At 42.0% G+C, this 17233-nt stretch overlaps 2 protein-coding genes across 2 annotated transcripts; both read right to left on the reverse strand.

The window, feature by feature from the left end:
- Nucleotides 1-511: 511 nt before the first annotated feature.
- On the reverse strand, nt 512-3308 carry zgc:101559 (Ras-related protein Rab-33B-like). Its single transcript, XM_062061749.1, has 2 exons — nt 2945-3308; nt 512-1441 (listed from the first exon to the last, which is right to left on the reverse strand). The coding sequence occupies exons 1-2, from the start codon at nt 3185-3187 to the stop codon at nt 992-994; spliced, it is 693 nt and encodes a 230-aa protein (XP_061917733.1). The 5' UTR covers nt 3188-3308; the 3' UTR covers nt 512-991.
- Nucleotides 3309-10465: 7157 nt separating this feature from the next.
- On the reverse strand, nt 10466-15311 carry kbtbd7 (kelch repeat and BTB (POZ) domain containing 7). The gene has a single exon (XM_062061750.1). It carries the CDS (start codon nt 15045-15047, stop codon nt 13158-13160), a length of 1890 nt encoding a protein of 629 aa, XP_061917734.1. The 5' UTR covers nt 15048-15311; the 3' UTR covers nt 10466-13157.
- Between the last annotated feature and the right edge of the window lie 1922 nt (nt 15312-17233).

The raw sequence follows: 17233 nt of genomic DNA on the forward strand, positions 1-17233 counted from the left end.
TTATGTTATATGTGCGCTCTTTCAAATGCATCTGGTTAAACTATTCGGTAAAAATGCAATTATTAAAACAATGATCCGGGTTTGACCTCGTTCTTCTGTTATACTCCGACGTCAAGTGAACGCAGCATTAACAATTCCGGCGTTAGCCACAGTGAGGCGCTGTTCGACTATTTACTTAAAGCGGTCGGTGAACATGTGAAATATGCAGTATGGTATCACCAAGTTAGGACTTTAATTATCTCTTTTCATAGATAAATGCAAAAGATCCAACGATATTTTTGTATGTATGAGGTACAATGTTTTGAATCCTAAATTGCTTTAAAATAAACTGATTTGAAAGTAGTGATTAGGGCCTTAAAGTCAGCAGTCTAAAAACATTTGGGAAAAAAATTAATGTGAGCCAAAATATGTAGAATTATTTGACAGTATGATGCAATAAGAAGACAACAAACTATTGAACCATTAAAATGTAAGTGCTGATGAAGTCAAAATACCCAAAACAAAAGGAGCCGGAATTTTCTTTATTTTGGAGATTTGCATGCAAGACAAAAATAGGTTGCATTGAAATTCCACATCGTCGCGTCACCTTGTGGCATGTGATGAACTCCAAGGTCTTCCGGAGACAATGTCTGCAATTCAAGGTTGTTTTTTGTCTGTCACAAAAAATAATAAAATAATAATAAAATGCCTCATGTATACTTTCACGTTATTGATGGAAATGTCACTTGCAGTGTACATTTTTTCTCTTTACGTCTGCACAGCTAAGTTGCTACGTGTTTAATTGCATATCAGCTCTTTACATGATCAAAATTAAGGGCACTCGTCAGTTATATTTTTTGATAAATGAGCTAAAAATAGATTGTATTTTCCTTCGCTACATGTCTGTATTTGTGAATACATTTAATAAAAATATAGTGCAAACTTGTTAGCCTTTGCTTTACAGCAGGCTGATTAAGATGTACGGTCTTGTGGTTGGAGGCGGAGCTTATTATCAGCATTGACAAGTCCCCGCCTCCTGCTTTCTGGGCTTCCACAGACACCTGACATCACCCTCAGCAGCAGGCTGCTTCAGTCTCAGAGGTTTATGACTCTTTAGTCTGTAAGCCAAAGTCAAGAAAATGGCTTCCACGTGCTCCTCCTCAGCCGGGTCCTTGGCCGAGGCTTCGAAGAGGGGCATGTTGTGCGCGTCGGCGAGGCACTGGGCCGCAGACGTGGGCACCTCGCGACGGTCCCTTAGGTCGCACTTGTTTCCCACCACCACGCGCGGCACTAGGGGCCCCACGGAGTGACGGCCGCACTCCTCGATCCACTCGGGGAGGCTCTGGAAAGTGGCCAGGCTGGTGACGTCGTACACGAAGATGACGGCGTGAACGCTGCGGTAGTAGTGGTCCACCATGCTCTTACGGAAACGCTCCTGGCCTGCCGTGTCCCATATCTGCAACTGGCCCCCACAAAGATGCAAATGTTAAAAGCCAAAACACTACCAATGTGATATAATTGTGCAACTGAAGAGACAACTTCCAACTAGAATGGCTTGTCTTGTAATACCTCTTTCGCCTGAAGGGGCGCTAGTGTCATATAGTCAACATTTTGAATGTTAATGAGTAGAGATGTCCGATAATATCGGACTGCTGATATTATCGGCCGATAAATACTTTAAAATGTAATATCGGAAATTATCGGTATCGGTTTCAAAAAGTAAAATGTATGACTTTTTAAAAGGCCGCTGTGTACACGGACGTAGGGAGAAGTACAGAGCGCCAATAAACCTTAAAGGCACTGCCTTTGCGTGCCGGCCCAGTCACATAATATCTACGGCTTTTCACACACACACAAGTGAATGCAAGCATACTAGGTCAACAGCCATACAGGTCACACTGAGGGTGGACGTATAAACAACTTTAACACTGTTACAAATATGCGCCACACTGTGAACCCACACCAAACAAGAATGACAAACAAATTTCGGGAGAACATCCGCACCGTAGCACAACATAAACACAACAGAACAAATACCCAGAACCCCTTGCAGCACTAACTCTTCCAGGACGCTACAATATACACCACCCTACCACCTCAACCTCTTCATGCTCTCTCAGGGAGAGCATGTCCCAAATTCCAAGCTGCTGTTTTGAGGCATGTTAAAAAAAAGAATGCACTTTGTGACTTCAATAATAAATATGGCAGTGCCATGTTGGCATTTTTTTTCCACAACTTGAGTTGATTTATTTTGGAAAACCTTGTTACATGGTTTAATGCATCCAGCGGGGCATCACAACAAAATTAGGCATAATAATGTGTTCATTCCACCACTGTATATATCTGTATCGGTTGATATCGGAATCTGTAATTAAAAGTTGGACAATATCGGAATATCGGCAAAAAAAGCCATTATTGGACATCTCTAGTTTTTGGCAATTTACATTTTGACAGCACCAAATAAGATGTTTTAATTGCTGATGCGGGTTTATTGATTTTTAAATGCGCCAGAAAATAACCTGTTTTGTACAATGCCCAGTAGTGCGTAAATGTGTTTCTGTATCGTATTTCTCCAGCAATGGTCATGTGGTGACATCAATGATGGTATTTTGAGAGGGACAAGCGGTAGATAATGGATGGAGAAGTAATCATTGAAGTCGGACATCGCTGAAGGACTAGGTGGGAAACGCACGGCCCGCCACTGGTAAATTTATATTGTTTGTGTGTACAATTGTTTAATATAAAAAATATTTTAAAAATTAATTAATGAAAGTTAAATTTTTAAAAAATGGGACTATTCCAGAAATAGATTGCCCCCTATCGTTTCGGAGTATTGTGACGTTTTCCCGGCATGAATAAACATATTTGGTCTTCAAACTAGTGAAGCTTTACTGTAGAAATGTTCTAGCTACGAATGTGATGTTTTAATGTTGTAATGTTTAGTGAGCTAGCACGGCCGTCTCACCTTGATGACTTCCCCGTCCAGCCTCAGCGTCTTCTCCCGGAAGTCTACGCCGATGGTCGCCTCGGGATTGTTGAGGAAAGAGCCGCCACAGAACCTGTAAGTCAGACACGTCTTCCCCACGCTGGTGTCTCCTATGACGATGATTTTGAACACGCGACAGTTGCTGTCTTGGTACGACGACGACAGCTCGAGGGAGTCGTCAATCAAATCTTCACCGCCGGCGGATTTGTGATCTATTGCCATGATCGCTCATTTTTGGGATCTATCGGTTGCCATCTTCATCATCTTCTCGCGGTGTGTGGACTCGCTGCACTCCCGCTGAACTGAATGGGTGGAAAATATCGCGAGAACTAGCGAGAAAGTACACCGGAAATGAAATGTCAACAGCGTTCTCTGATTATAATACATTTTGATTAAAATTCGGATTTCATTACAAAATTTGACATTATATTTGATCCTCTGAATAACTTATATCCAATAAATTGCAAGTGACCCTATTTTAATAATGACAATTATACTTATTTATGCCTAACTTTTGAGTTCGCTTTGTGTTGTAGATCATTAATAAATACATCTTTTTTTCCAAATCTGTCAGCTAGGTATTGATTTTAAAATATTTGTATTATTATTGTTGTTGACGTGACGTAAACAACATAAAACCTGCACCAATTTTAGTCATGTAGAACTGTTACTAATGTTCATAATCATGCACTTTAATGAGGTAGCTGTCACGCCAATTTTCTTCCCATCACAAAAACCTTCCTAACCCCCATTTACTTCCGGGGTCATTTCCGGTTACGTCAGTTCCTCTTACTTACGTCATTTCCTCTTACGTCATTGCCAGCGATCGATAAATCCAAATCTCCTGAAAATGGTGGTGTCACTGGATGATATTCGTCTTTATCTGTCCCAGGGGACTTATGTCAAACACCAGCAGGCTTCACAACATTTCAAGCGGAGTGTTAGGGCCGCTGCTGCGAACTTCTGTCTTCGTGGTAACGTGCAAAAAATATTAATTAATATGTAATTGTTGAGTAAATGTGATCTCATTGTTATTAATGCTGTTTCTGTGTATCATGAGAAGAGAGGCTTGCCGTTGTTGTTATGCGCCTCCAATAGGTTATATACGGTAGTGCCGGTTCATCCGCGCTATCGTCAGGTGATCTCTTCCGGTTCACTGCGCGCCAGGAAATGACGTCACACACACAGAAAAGTTCGATGGAGTTGTGTTCTTTTTCCCACAGTTACCGATGTTTTGTTTCCCGGTGCTGTGAGGCATTGTACTGAACCATTCTTAAAATAAACCATCATCTTTCATATATATACAACTGGAGTATTCATTGAAGATGAATGAAGAAGGAAGAAACCCAACAGGTTATGGGCCCAGACGTGCAACGGGAGGAAGATGGCAGCGCCTGATCTTCGATGGAGACGAGGACAACTACGAACTTTGGGAAGTAAAATTTCTTGGTCACATGAGACTTGAACGTTTAAAGGACACAATACTTTCCTCTGGTGAGGTGGACCCAGAGAAGAATGCAGAATGCTTTGCAGAGCTAATCCAATTCCTAGACGACAAAAGTCTGTCGTTGGTGATGAGAGACGCTGCTGACGATGGTCGCAAAGCACTACAAATTTTACGGCGCCATTATGCCAGTGATGGTAAGCCAAGAATTATTTCCCTGTACAACGAATTGTGTTCCCTGAAGAAAGACTCAGAAGAAACTATTACAGACTACATCATTAGAGCTGAAAAGATAGTGACTGCTTTAAGAAATACAAAGCAAGTAATATGCGATGAGTTGAGCATTGCTATGGTTCTGCGGGGCCTACCGGAACCATACAAACCATTCGTCATTCACATGACACAGAGCAACGATGAAGTGACTTTTGTAGAGTTCAAGAGCAAACTACGAAGCTACGAAGAGACAGAAAAATTTGAACACAAACCAAAATCAGACAATGTAATGAAAGTGGACATAGCGTCAGCGACCTGTTATGGATGTGGGAATCGTGGACATTTTGCGAAAAATTGTCCCCACAAAACAACACCAAAGTGGTGCAACTACCACCGAAGCACAACACATACAGACGCGACGTGCAGAAGAAAAACCAAGCCTGACTCTGCTAAACAAACTATGGAGAAAGAAGAAGATTCAAAGGAAATTGGCACCTCCTTTGTGTTCCAAGCCAGTCATTTGGTGCTTCCAGACGGCATCAAACAAAATGGACTGATGGTGGACTGTGGGGCGACGTCACACATAATCACTGAGAAGAGCAAATTCACACGATTTGATGAGACTTTTAACCCAAACAAACACTACATGGAGTTGGCCGATGGAACAAGGAAGAACAACGTGGCGCTGAAGAGAGGCGATGCAGTGGTTCTTCTACGCAACACAGAGGGGAGAAGCGTCCCCGTCACACTGAAGAACGCCTTGTTCATCCCAACCTACCCACAAGACTTCATGTCGGTGAAAGCAGCCACGACTAATGGAGCTCAAGTGATCTTCGGAGAAGGACAAAACCGGCTCATCACGAAAGAAGGAAACACCTTCAAGATAGAAGTACACGAGAGACTGTACTACCTCAAAACGGTAAACCATCAAAAACTGTATGATGATTCTGTGCATGACATGATGTCAAAAGACAAAGTGAACCTATGTTGTGATGTGAAAACATGGCACGAGATCTTGGGGCACTGCAATGTGAATGATGTGTTGAAGCTTCAAAATGTTGTGACAGGCATGACAGTTACAGGAGATGCAAAAATAGAATGTGACATTTGTACACAAGGAAAATTCACTAACACTAGGAACAAATTACCTGATGTCAAAGCTAGTGCACCCCTAGAGCTGGTGCACACTGACCTGGCCGGTCCCATTGACCCCATTGGATTAGATGGGCATAAATATTCAGTCTCATTTACTGATGATTATTCAGGGGCAGTATTTGTTTACTTCTTGAAAAATAAGAGTGAAACTACCCTTGCGACAGAGAAGTTCATTGCAGACGTTTCCCCATATGGCAACGTAAAATGTATGCGCTCAGATAATGGAACTGAGTTCACTGGAAACGTTTTTCAAACACTTTTGAGAGAGAAAGGTATCAGACATGAAACCTCATCACCTTATTCTCCTCATCAAAACGGTACAGCTGAAAGACAGTGGCGAACACTGTTTGAAATGGCAAGGTGTATGCTACTAGAAAAAGAGTTACCAAAAACATTATGGCCTTATGCTGTTCAAAGTGCCGCCCACATTCGGAACAGATGTTACAATGACAGAACAAAGAACACACCATATTTCATGCTAACTGGAAAGAAGCCCAACATTTAAAAAATGTGGGTGTTTGGTTCGGAGTGTTACGCATACACTCACAGTCACAAGAAACTTGAACCAAGGTGTGAGAAAGGAGTATTTGTGGGCTATAGTAAAAATAGTCCAGCATACTTGGTCTATGATCCACAGTCAAGAAAGGTGTCAAAACACAGACTGGTAAAATTCACCAAAAAGAACACTGCAGAAAAAGAGACACAAACAAATGCGTATGACTTGGAAATCCCAGATTGTGAAAGCAATGAAACCAAACTACCTGACACTGTGTCAGAAAAATCAGTGAGCATCAAAAATCAAACTGTAACTCAAAATGATGTTGATAACCAAACACAAAATCTGGAAGTAGAGGAAGATGTGGTGTTAGATGATGCCACAACTAACATAGAGACTAGAACAGAACAAAGAGGTCGTTACCCAAAGAGAGAGAGAATTGTTCCTCCAAAATACTTAGAGGAATATGTAACAAACATTGATGATATCAATGAAAGCCATGACGTTATTGATCACTGTTGCAGGGCAGTGTGTGGAGTCCCACAGACGTATAAAGACACCCTGATGTCATCAGAGGCAGCCAGCTGGGAAAAAGCCATGAAAGACGAGTTGGCATCTCTCAAAGAAAATGACACATTTGAACTTACAACATTACCAAAAGGGAAAAATACAGTAGGCGGAAAGTGGGTTTATGCTCTCAAAGAAAACACAGAGAAAGGACAGCTTTTCAAAGCTAGATATGTTGCCAAAGGATACAGTCAAACTGAAGGTATAGATTATCAAGAAACATTTGCACCAACCGCAGACATTACTTCTGTGCGTGCATTGATGCAAATAGCTGTCCAAAATGACCTCACCATCCACCAGATGGATGTGAAAACGGCATATTTACATGCCCCCATTGATGAAGAGATATACCTAGAACAACCAGAAGGTTTTCAGAAAACATCGGACACAGGTGAAAATCTAGTATTTAGGTTGAAGAAATCAATCTATGGCCTAAAACAATCAGGAAGAAATTGGTACAAACTTCTAAATGACCATTTAGAGCAAAACAATTTCAAAAGAAACCTATCTGATCATTGTGTCTACCGAAAACAAACAGAAAATGAAACAGTCATTGTTATCATCTGGGTGGACGACCTGATCATTGCTGCAAGTAGCAAAGAAGCACTTGAGCAATTCAAAGACACAATGAAAGCCAAATTCAACATGAAAGACCTAGGTAAGATATCTTATTTCCTGGGTATTCATTTTGAACAGAAACAGAATGAAATCAAAATGGATCAAAAGATGTACATACAAAAGATGCTTGAAAGATTTGGCATGTCAGAATGCAAACCTAGAAGCACTCCTTCTGAACAGAAAGTAGAACTGAGCACTACAAAGGAAAATGAGTGTGACACTACCGAAGTGGTAAACCCCAGAGAATACCGTGAAATCATTGGTAGTTTGATCTATGCCATGACCTGCACCAGACCAGATATCAGCTGGATTGTTGGTAGGTTATCACAAACATTGGCAAAGCCAACAGCACAGGATCTAGTTGCTGCCAAACGTGTGCTAAGGTATCTCAAGGGTACACAAGACTTTGAACTAAGTTTCAAGAAAAGTGAGGAAGGCCTCAACCTGATTGCATTTAGCGATTCAGACTGGGCATCATCGGTGGAAGACCGACGCAGCACTAGTGGATATTGTTTCGGTCTAACAAAACAAGGTCCAGCTATATCCTGGAAATCAAAGAAACAACCAACAGTTGCATTGTCAACTTGTGAAGCTGAATATATTGGCTTATCCACCACTACACGAGAAAGTATTTATATCACCCAACTGTTGAGTGGCATGGACAAATGTTTGTATGATTGTACAACAATTCATGGAGACAATCAAGGGGCTCTTTTGTTGAGCAAAAATCCAGTTAATAGACAGAGGTCCAAACATATTGATGTTAAATATCATTTCATTCGTGAGGCACTCACTGAAGGGAAAATTTCATTAGTCTACTGTCCTACAGAAGACATGGTTGCAGACATTTTAACAAAACCTACTACAAGAGCCAAGATTGACAAATTCAAATTATTTTTTTTTGGAAACTAATGTGTTTCACTGTTTCATGGTCATGAGATCAAGGGGGGTTGTTGAGTAAATGTGATCTCATTGTTATTAATGCTGTTTCTGTGTATCATGAGAAGAGAGGCTTGCCGTTGTTGTTATGCGCCTCCAATAGGTTATATACGGTAGTGCCGGTTCATCCGCGCTATCGTCAGGTGATCTCTTCCGGTTCACTGCGCGCCAGGAAATGACGTCACACACACAGAAAAGTTCGATGGAGTTGTGTTCTTTTTCCCACAGTTACCGATGTTTTGTTTCCCGGTGCTGTGAGGCATTGTACTGAACCATTCTTAAAATAAACCATCATCTTTCATATATATACAACTGGAGTATTCATTGAAGATGAATGAAGAAGGAAGAAACCCAACAGTAATACTGTTAAATGTCTGTACTACTTTAAATCAACATTATTGTTGAAACCATTTCAGTAATATTAATTAATATATAATACTGTTAAATGTCTGTACTTTAAATCAACATTATTGTTGAAACATTTCAGTAATATTAATTAATATATAATGTTAAATGTCTGTACTTTAAATCAACATTATTGTTGATAATTCAGACGTTTTGTTAACGCTGTATTATAAAAAAAAAAAAGAGTCAAACGAAGTGCTATCGATCGCTGTCAATGACGTAAGAGGAACTGACGTGAGCGGAAATGACCCCGGAAGTAAATGGGGGTTAGGAATGTTTTATGTGATGGGAAGAAAATTGGCGTGACATAGCCAACATAACTTTTAAAAGCTCTCATTATGATACATGACTGCAACTACTATAATAAACATATTAAACTAGTATAAAGGTAGAATGTTTTTAATTCAGTAGATATCTTAGTGTTGAATAGAAAGACTTTTAAGGGTCTTTATGGTAATGGTTTAGAACAGTGGTGTCTAAAGTGCGGCCATTTTCGTTTTTATCGAAAACAAAATGAATTAGATATTAATGACATGTATTCTTGGATATTACGCTAATTTGCTTAATCACATACAGCAGGGGTCCCCAAACTACGGCCCGCGAGAAGTTTTTTATTTATTAGTCCAACCGCTTCTTTGTTAGCTACCTCTCTTTGTTTATAATGTTATTTTCTGATGGATCTACTCTCTATTTTATGCTGCCCTTTTCTTTTCTTTTTGCTGCAGCTGTTACATATACTGTAATACTGTACATCAGGGTGTCCATCTCATTTGAGCTCAGGGGCCGCATGGAAGGAAATCTGTGCACACGCGGGCCGGACTATTACAATCATGGCATTAAAACTAAAAAATAAAGACAGCTTCAGATTGTTTTCTTTGTCTTTCTTTGGCCAAAAATAGAACAAGCACATTCTGAAAATATTACAATAAAAGTATAGAAAAAAATACCCGGCAGCGGTAAAGTTTAGATCAGGGGTCCCCAAACTACGGCCCGCAGGCCGAATACAGCCCGCCAGCATCCAAAATCCGGCCCGTGGGAAGTCTCAAGGTTTTTATTTTTTTATTTGTCCTATCTAATCTATTTTCTACTGCTTGTTACTCTCGGAGTCTCCTAGCCGCTCAGGCAAATCATATTGTCAAAAATTGCATTTTCCCATCGATAACGTGACATCATCGCGCTTACGCCGCAGTGTCGGGCGAGCGTGCGGCAAGTGCGCACTCTTTTAGTCAACTAGTGTGTAAGGAATATATATATATATATATATATATATATATATACACACAGTATATATATATATACACACAGTATATATATATATATATATATATATATATATATATATATATATATATATATATATATATATATATATACATACATACATACACACACACAACCCGGCCCCCGGCCAAATTTTTTTAACCCAATGGGCCCCCCAAGTCAAAAAGTTTGGGGACCCCAGACATGCAGTATAGCACAAAGCTAAGATGTGGATGCATTGTGTTAGATAACTTAACATATATTGTCTCAGCAATAACACGTTCACTTACGGTCTTTAACATGTTCACATTTGGTTTAATTACAAATAAATCATGATATTAATTCAAATTATTATTGTAAAACGTTTGCATTTTTTGTATAATTTTACATAATTTCAGCATTTTTTGAAGCACTCCACTGTTTTATTTGCATGATTTATTTGACAGGTACGATAAAAATAGTTTTGTGTAACACACACAAAAATATACATTAAAATTGCATCTAGACAGCATACAAAAATCACAAATATTACAACAATACACTAATGTGACAGCACATTTGGTCATGGGTTTAGTAATACTGGGAAAGTAAATAAATGGAATCTGGGTTGTAGTTTTTGGCAAGACAGGATCAATAATCAGCTAAAAACTCCTAAACATCAAATAAAACTAAAAATACTGATATAAACCCACACACACAATTTATTTCAAGGTGAAGATGCCCTGAGTCAGCATAACGCACTCACTGGTCACAATGTCAGGTTGAGACACAACACACACATGTTTTGTGTACCTAATATTGTGAGCACAGTGCACGATGGCTGCGATTCAAACAGCTGTGCAATCTTATAATGTGTTACATCCAACACAAACTATTTCATACTTCTAAGAAATTGGACCTCTCGGAAAAGTGCAAAAAAAATTCTGCCTTGTTGCAAAGCCTGCTGAAAATGCAACTCTGCAGCATGGGCAGGCTACATTTTTGACATTGCAGTCTCTGCATCCCCAAAGTTTTGAGATTTAAAGGGAAAGACACGTTTTTAGGTTGCACCCCTACAAAAAAGTTAATACGTATATCTCCGCCTCTAAAGTAGCACATTTATGATGTCCCATGTCATGTGAGGCCTCAGTTCAGTCAGCATTATTTTGATTAACTGTGCGTTCTGCTTTATCTTTGGCTTTTTCCCTAGGGCGACACTTCTAAGAAAACAAGACGATACACCAGGGGTGTCCAAAGTGTGACTCAGGACCCATTTGTGGCCCACAGCATATGGTCAGGGCGTGCCCAGGGCCACCAGACAAGGTCTAACGCTCTGCACTATGTGAGCCAGTGGGACTATGTGAGGAAATTTGCCATAAAGTTCCCATCAGTGACAGAGCAGGAAGCAGCTAGGAATGTGTCATTGACATTTTACATGCGCTTCCTCACACAAAAACAGGGACCTATGCAAATCGGAGGGGCGGCCCCGCATACTGTTGATATAAACCAAAACAACAGTAAAAACGTAAGAAAAAAAGAGCAAAAAGATAAACCTGAAATGTTGATACTAATAATAATACCTATGTCAGTGCTTTTTAACTGTAGGGCCAGGGCCCATCTACAGGGCCGCCAAAAAGTAATGATAATATCAAACAAACAGAAGAAGTCTGGAGCAGAAGTCAGAGAGAAGTTCCTAAAGCGCAAAATTTACGACTAAAGAGGTGAAGCTGTATTTTCATTTGCTTTTGAATTTTATTGACAATTTATTTAAGAAACATATATTATTTACTATTATTATTTAGTTAGAATGTACTTATTTTAGCACTCCGTAATTGTAAGTACATTTATTTTTCAGCAGTTTTTGAGTCCCTTCTTTTGCAGAATATTTGATCAGTATTTATTTTTGTAATCAGCCTGACCTAAGCCTTGATATTAATCATTGTGATTAACACATGGTTCCATAGCATTTGAAAAGGTTTATCCTGTTCAACTGTAAGTAGGTTAGATATAATTATTGAATAGGATTAAAATCAAGAGCAAGATTACTCATTCAATGTTAATATTTGAATGGGCCCTGGGCCCCTCTGTAGTGGAAAAGTTGGGCCGCAAGGCTAAAAGGGTGAAGAACCCCTGCCTTATGTCGCCTATCAATGAGACTAGTTTGAGCTTCTTTTTTCAAAATGGCCTCCGCATGTTTTGACTTTTAGTACAAGGGTCAATTAAATGTCATTATTAACATTTTGAAAAAAAAGAATTCAATTTAGTTCATTTATTATTATTATTATAATATTATGAAATGTATATTCTGTTATCAAAGTGAAGGTTTATGTTTCAATTAGGGCTGTCAAATTCACCTCATGAACTGCAACAGTCGTGATTTCAAAATGATTGCATTATTATTTAAACACATTAATTATGCTATTTATTTAATTTACTGCATTTTAAGTGTAGATCACATTTTTCCAAGTTTTGTTTTTTAAAAGATGAGTATTATTGAAGTAAACTTTTTTTTTTTAAAGTTTCGTGTATGATATTCTAATAATAAAATTACATTTGTGTCAAAATGTTTTTTTAAGGGTAATTCTCACTATAGACGCAGGTAATTTACTGGGATTAATCATGATTAATCAGGTTTAAAAAAAGATTGTTTCTTTATTAATTAACAATTTTTACACTAACGTTTGTTTTACCTGCCTGTACAGCTAAAGTGTAACAGAGTTTTCCACAGATTGTGTTGGACCTGAACAGGTTTCACTGTAGGTATCTGCTGAAGTATGACATTGTAGCACTTCTGCCAATCAAACCATCTTCTGTGTGCGTTGACAAAACATAGCACCAAATCAACACTACGACACCGGAATTTGACGTTTGGAATATTTTACTAGCAAAGCTTCACGGCACGTCTGCAAACGAAGAATGTGAGTGGGAAGGGTGGAAAACATTGTAAACTGCCCGCCATGTTGATTTTGAAAGAACAAACAAATCTCAGGAGGAACTGGGCTATAAAAAGCTCCCGGGACATTTAGCCCAGCCAGTCCACGGCTCCTAAGTCAGCTGGGGTAGGCTCCAGCTCACCATGAGAGCATCCTAGCTGTGTTCAGAAAAACACGTCTTGCCTACCAGTTCTCGTCCGAGAAGGAGCTAGAGCTGCCTGTGTCGGAATCCGCGTCCGTCAAGCCGTCCAGGTCCCAGTCGGCGCTGGAGCCGCTGTCGTCGTCCTCCTCCGTGGGGAAACTGCGCGCCGAGCCGAGGCACGCCGGGTAGACGCGCGTGGACACGCACACGGGCCCCAGCGTGGCCACGTAGACGGCCATGACGGTCTTCCAGCTCTCCCGCGCCAGGTCGTACTCGTGCATGAGGACGCGGTTCTTGTTGTGCTGCAGCAGCGTCTGCGTGAGGAGGAGGAGCTTGCCGCCGTGCTGGATCACCTGGTAGTTGAGGGCGTGGCTGTCGATGGGGATGTCGCCCAGCCGCCGCCACTCCCCCCTGGCCGGGTTGTAGGCCTTCACCACGGGGATGTCGCACACGCAGATGATCTGGTCCTGGTACACGCACGCCTTGTGCAGCTTCTCCCGCCGCAGCGAGCCGCAGAGGCGCCAGCGGTTGCAGCGCGGGTCGTAGCACAGCATGCGCCTCTTGTTGACCACGTACAGTTGGTCGTTCAGCGCCACCACCTGCATTTTTCCTAACGAGTGAGGCAGAGGCGCCACAAAGGTCCACTGGTTCCTCTGCACGCTGTAACACTCCACCTCCTTCAGCCGCGCGTCCGTCACAGGGTTCCTGCCCCCGAGGAGGTACACGTGACCGTTGAGGTACCCCATACCCGAGTGGATCCTCCCCAGCGGCCTCTCTGCCAGCTCCTTCCAGCTGTTGAGCACCGGGTTGTACTGCCAGAAGTGTTTGGACAGGTGGGACGCCAAGTACAGGTTGTTTTCCGGGGTGGAGCACGCGATGAGGGACTCCATGGTGGAGCGTTTGTAGTCCTGGTTGCTGAGGTCCACAAGAGGAGCGGACATGAAGTAGAGCTCCTCAGAGTACGGGTCGCAGCACATGATGTTGTCGTTGGGTAGACCGAAGAAGAGGATCATCTCCTTGGCGCTGACGCCTATCCTGTGCTTGGGGACGTCCAGGAACGTGGACAAGGTGCAGCAGCCGGCCCCGGCGGGTCCGTTGAAGAAGGACTCCAGGTGCTTCTCGATGAACGGCCTCGCCACCGGCCCCTCCAGGTAGCGCTTGTCCTTCTCGGTGAACAGGTTCCAGCGTACGCACCTCAGCGCCTGCAGCGCATCCTCCTTCTTCTGGGGAGCGTTGACCTCGATCCACCGAAGGGCGGCCGAGCACACCTTCCCCTCGCAGTCCACGTCCAACGTGTCCAAGGAGAGCAGCTCCTTCAGCTGGACCAGATCCAGCTCGCACAGCTCCCCGCCGCCGCACAGATGGCCAAAGTTCCTGGCGATGAAGGCCTGAGCGCTGGCTTTCAGCTCGGGGTTGTCGTAGGTGTCTGCAAATTTTAGGACGCCCACGCAGTTGGAGAGGTCCAGCCGGCGGATCATGAAGCTGGAGCAGGCGTTCCTGATGTACTCCAGCTGCAGCATGTTGGCGGCGGCGTACAGCCTCTGCACGTTACCCTCCGTGATGGTCACCATGCCCGTGTAGCAGTAAGTCACGATGACCGACATGGACTCGGCGTCCACCCCGTGGATGACCACCTTCTCCTGGACACTTTCGTTCAGGCCGCCGGTGAACATGCTCTTGAAGTATGGGCTTGCAGCGGCGAGGACGTTGCGGCTGCACAGGAAGAGCTGGACGGGGCTGTCACTCATGGTGGCCCCATCGCCATAACCACCGCGGGGCTGCAGGGGCTCTCCGTCCAGGTCAACCTCGATGGCGACGTCCGAGAGAAGACGACTATCATACAACGCCTTCAACCCCTTCATCAAACTCCCGGCGTGGCCGACGTCCTCCAACACTTCGGGGCCACTGAAGCAACCCAAAGAGGAAGCCATGTTCGGGCTCTATTTTGCTAGCTCACGTCGCGGAAGGTTTCAGATAAGAAGCCGCCTCACGCTCCACCTCCTCGGCTAGCCGACAAGGACACATCCGCTCCGCTACATTACAAGTCACCTGCTATCTCTCGGTGGATGTGCGCGCCCCAAAGCTTGTTTGTAGCCAACGAATGACCATAATGTTCACTTTAGGTCCGCCATTTGTGTCGTTCAGCGTGGAAGCTTTGAGAAAACAGACGCTTTGACCCGGCAACCGGGGGTCAAGTTTACATTCGAAAGTGTCAAAATAAAACCTATATCTACGTATGCTTGATTTGTTTTTTTAATCAACCAACGCTCTTTGAAGTATTACAATAAACATAAACTCCATATTAAGTAACATTTGTTATTTTAGATTCGTTTTATTTCATACTTGACCAAGATCTGGAAAGTGTCGTCTCTTATTGTGAAGGCAGAATATAAAACTTCCTATTCGTCAGAGAGGAAGTCCGCCTGTGATTGGCTGTCATAACTGGGTCAATTTCTAACGGATGAACAGTATGGGTGAGGGCCGACATCCGGGCAACTGAGCTACATACGGGTTCTTCGAGCCATAGCAACCAGACTGGCGTTGAAAACAAACCGTCGCCATTACTCTTTAACCTGTCGACCTACGCTGGTTAAACCCGTCATTCTGCCTCCAAAATGCCGAAAAACTGTTGTTTTTGGTTGTGCTAACCACAACTGGAAACAGGGAAAACAAAGGTTGTATTTTGTTCTGCCAAAGCGTGATAAAAGCCCACAGAGACGAGACAAATGGCTCGCAGCTTTACACCGGGAAAACGAGGACGGTTCTCACTGGAGTCCCCCAAAGTCCCGGGTCGTGTGTTCGGATCACTTCGTTTCTGGTAAATATAAGGAACAAAAATCCACCTTCTTAACCACAACTTGGCTATACGTCCGTGCTAATGTTGTACTTGTTGAATTTGTACCTTATAACGTTCGACAGCTGAAGTTGTTGTTGTACAAAAATAACATGCGGTTTATACTATATAGTCTATAGCCTAGCTAGCTATTTTCGAAAAGCGGACAACGAGAGGATACCAAAGGCAGCGTTAAGATGGACACCACCGGGAAAACGTAAGCCAGGGCGGCCAAAGAACACCTGGCGAAGAACAGTTGAAGGGGAGCTGAAAGAGATGAAGCTTACATGGGGCGAGGCACAGAGACGAGCACAGCAGCGAGATGAATGGCGTCGAGTCGTCGAAGCCTTATTTCCCATCCGGGAAGAAGAGGATTAAGTTAAGTAAGTAATATACTATATAGTCTATAGCCTAGCTAGCTATTTTCGAAAACCGGTTTCGTTATACACTAACACTTGATCTTGTTGTTGATAACTTCCGCGTCTCTTTCTTAATAGCGCGCAGGCTAAGCTAACTAGCAAGCTAAGCTAAGCCTGAGAAGCTTTAAAGTTCACTGAGACGAGTCTGACGCAAATAATACATTTTCGTTTTTTCACACGATATGCGAATAAGTAAAAATGCGTAAATGAAGGATTTAACGCCGACTTCCAAGCCACAACGCTCGTTAAATGCTTTTTCTGTCAATGCTGTGTTCGCTGTGAGCTGCTTTGTTTTCAACGAATTCCCGGTTGCTAGGGGATTGGTAGGCGGAAGTGACGTAGGTCCGCCCTCACCCATTTACTGCAACTCGAGTTTAAATCCAGATCAATCGATGTAATCAATATTTTCCTTCAACATGTTCAAATAGCATGTTTAAAAACTATGTCACTGAAAAAAGTGTCCATTTGACCCATTTTATTGAACTTTGAATAAAAGTGTTTTATGTGTTTCATATACATATAACGCCAATTACATAGATAATGAAAATATGAATAAAGTATAAATATTGTCCTAAATCGCCCAATAATTTATTTAACTGTGCAAAAAAAAAATCTTAATTGGATCTAATTATTTTATTGTCTTTAGATTTGTATGTGAAGAAAAAAATACAATGATTGTTTTGTAATATTTCACCATTTGATTAAATGATAGTTTCTTAGATTGTTTGTTGTTGCAATTAATGAGCTATCTTTGTATTTTATTGGCTTTTTTTGTTCTTCTATGTTACACTGCAACATTTTACAGTATAGTTTATTGGCAGAACCTTCATCAGAACTGTAAGCATTTTTACTGGAACACAACATA

The sequence above is a fragment of the Entelurus aequoreus genome, linkage group LG10 (assembly GCF_033978785.1).
Source record: "Entelurus aequoreus isolate RoL-2023_Sb linkage group LG10, RoL_Eaeq_v1.1, whole genome shotgun sequence".
Classification (NCBI taxonomy): Eukaryota; Metazoa; Chordata; class Actinopteri; order Syngnathiformes; family Syngnathidae; genus Entelurus; species Entelurus aequoreus.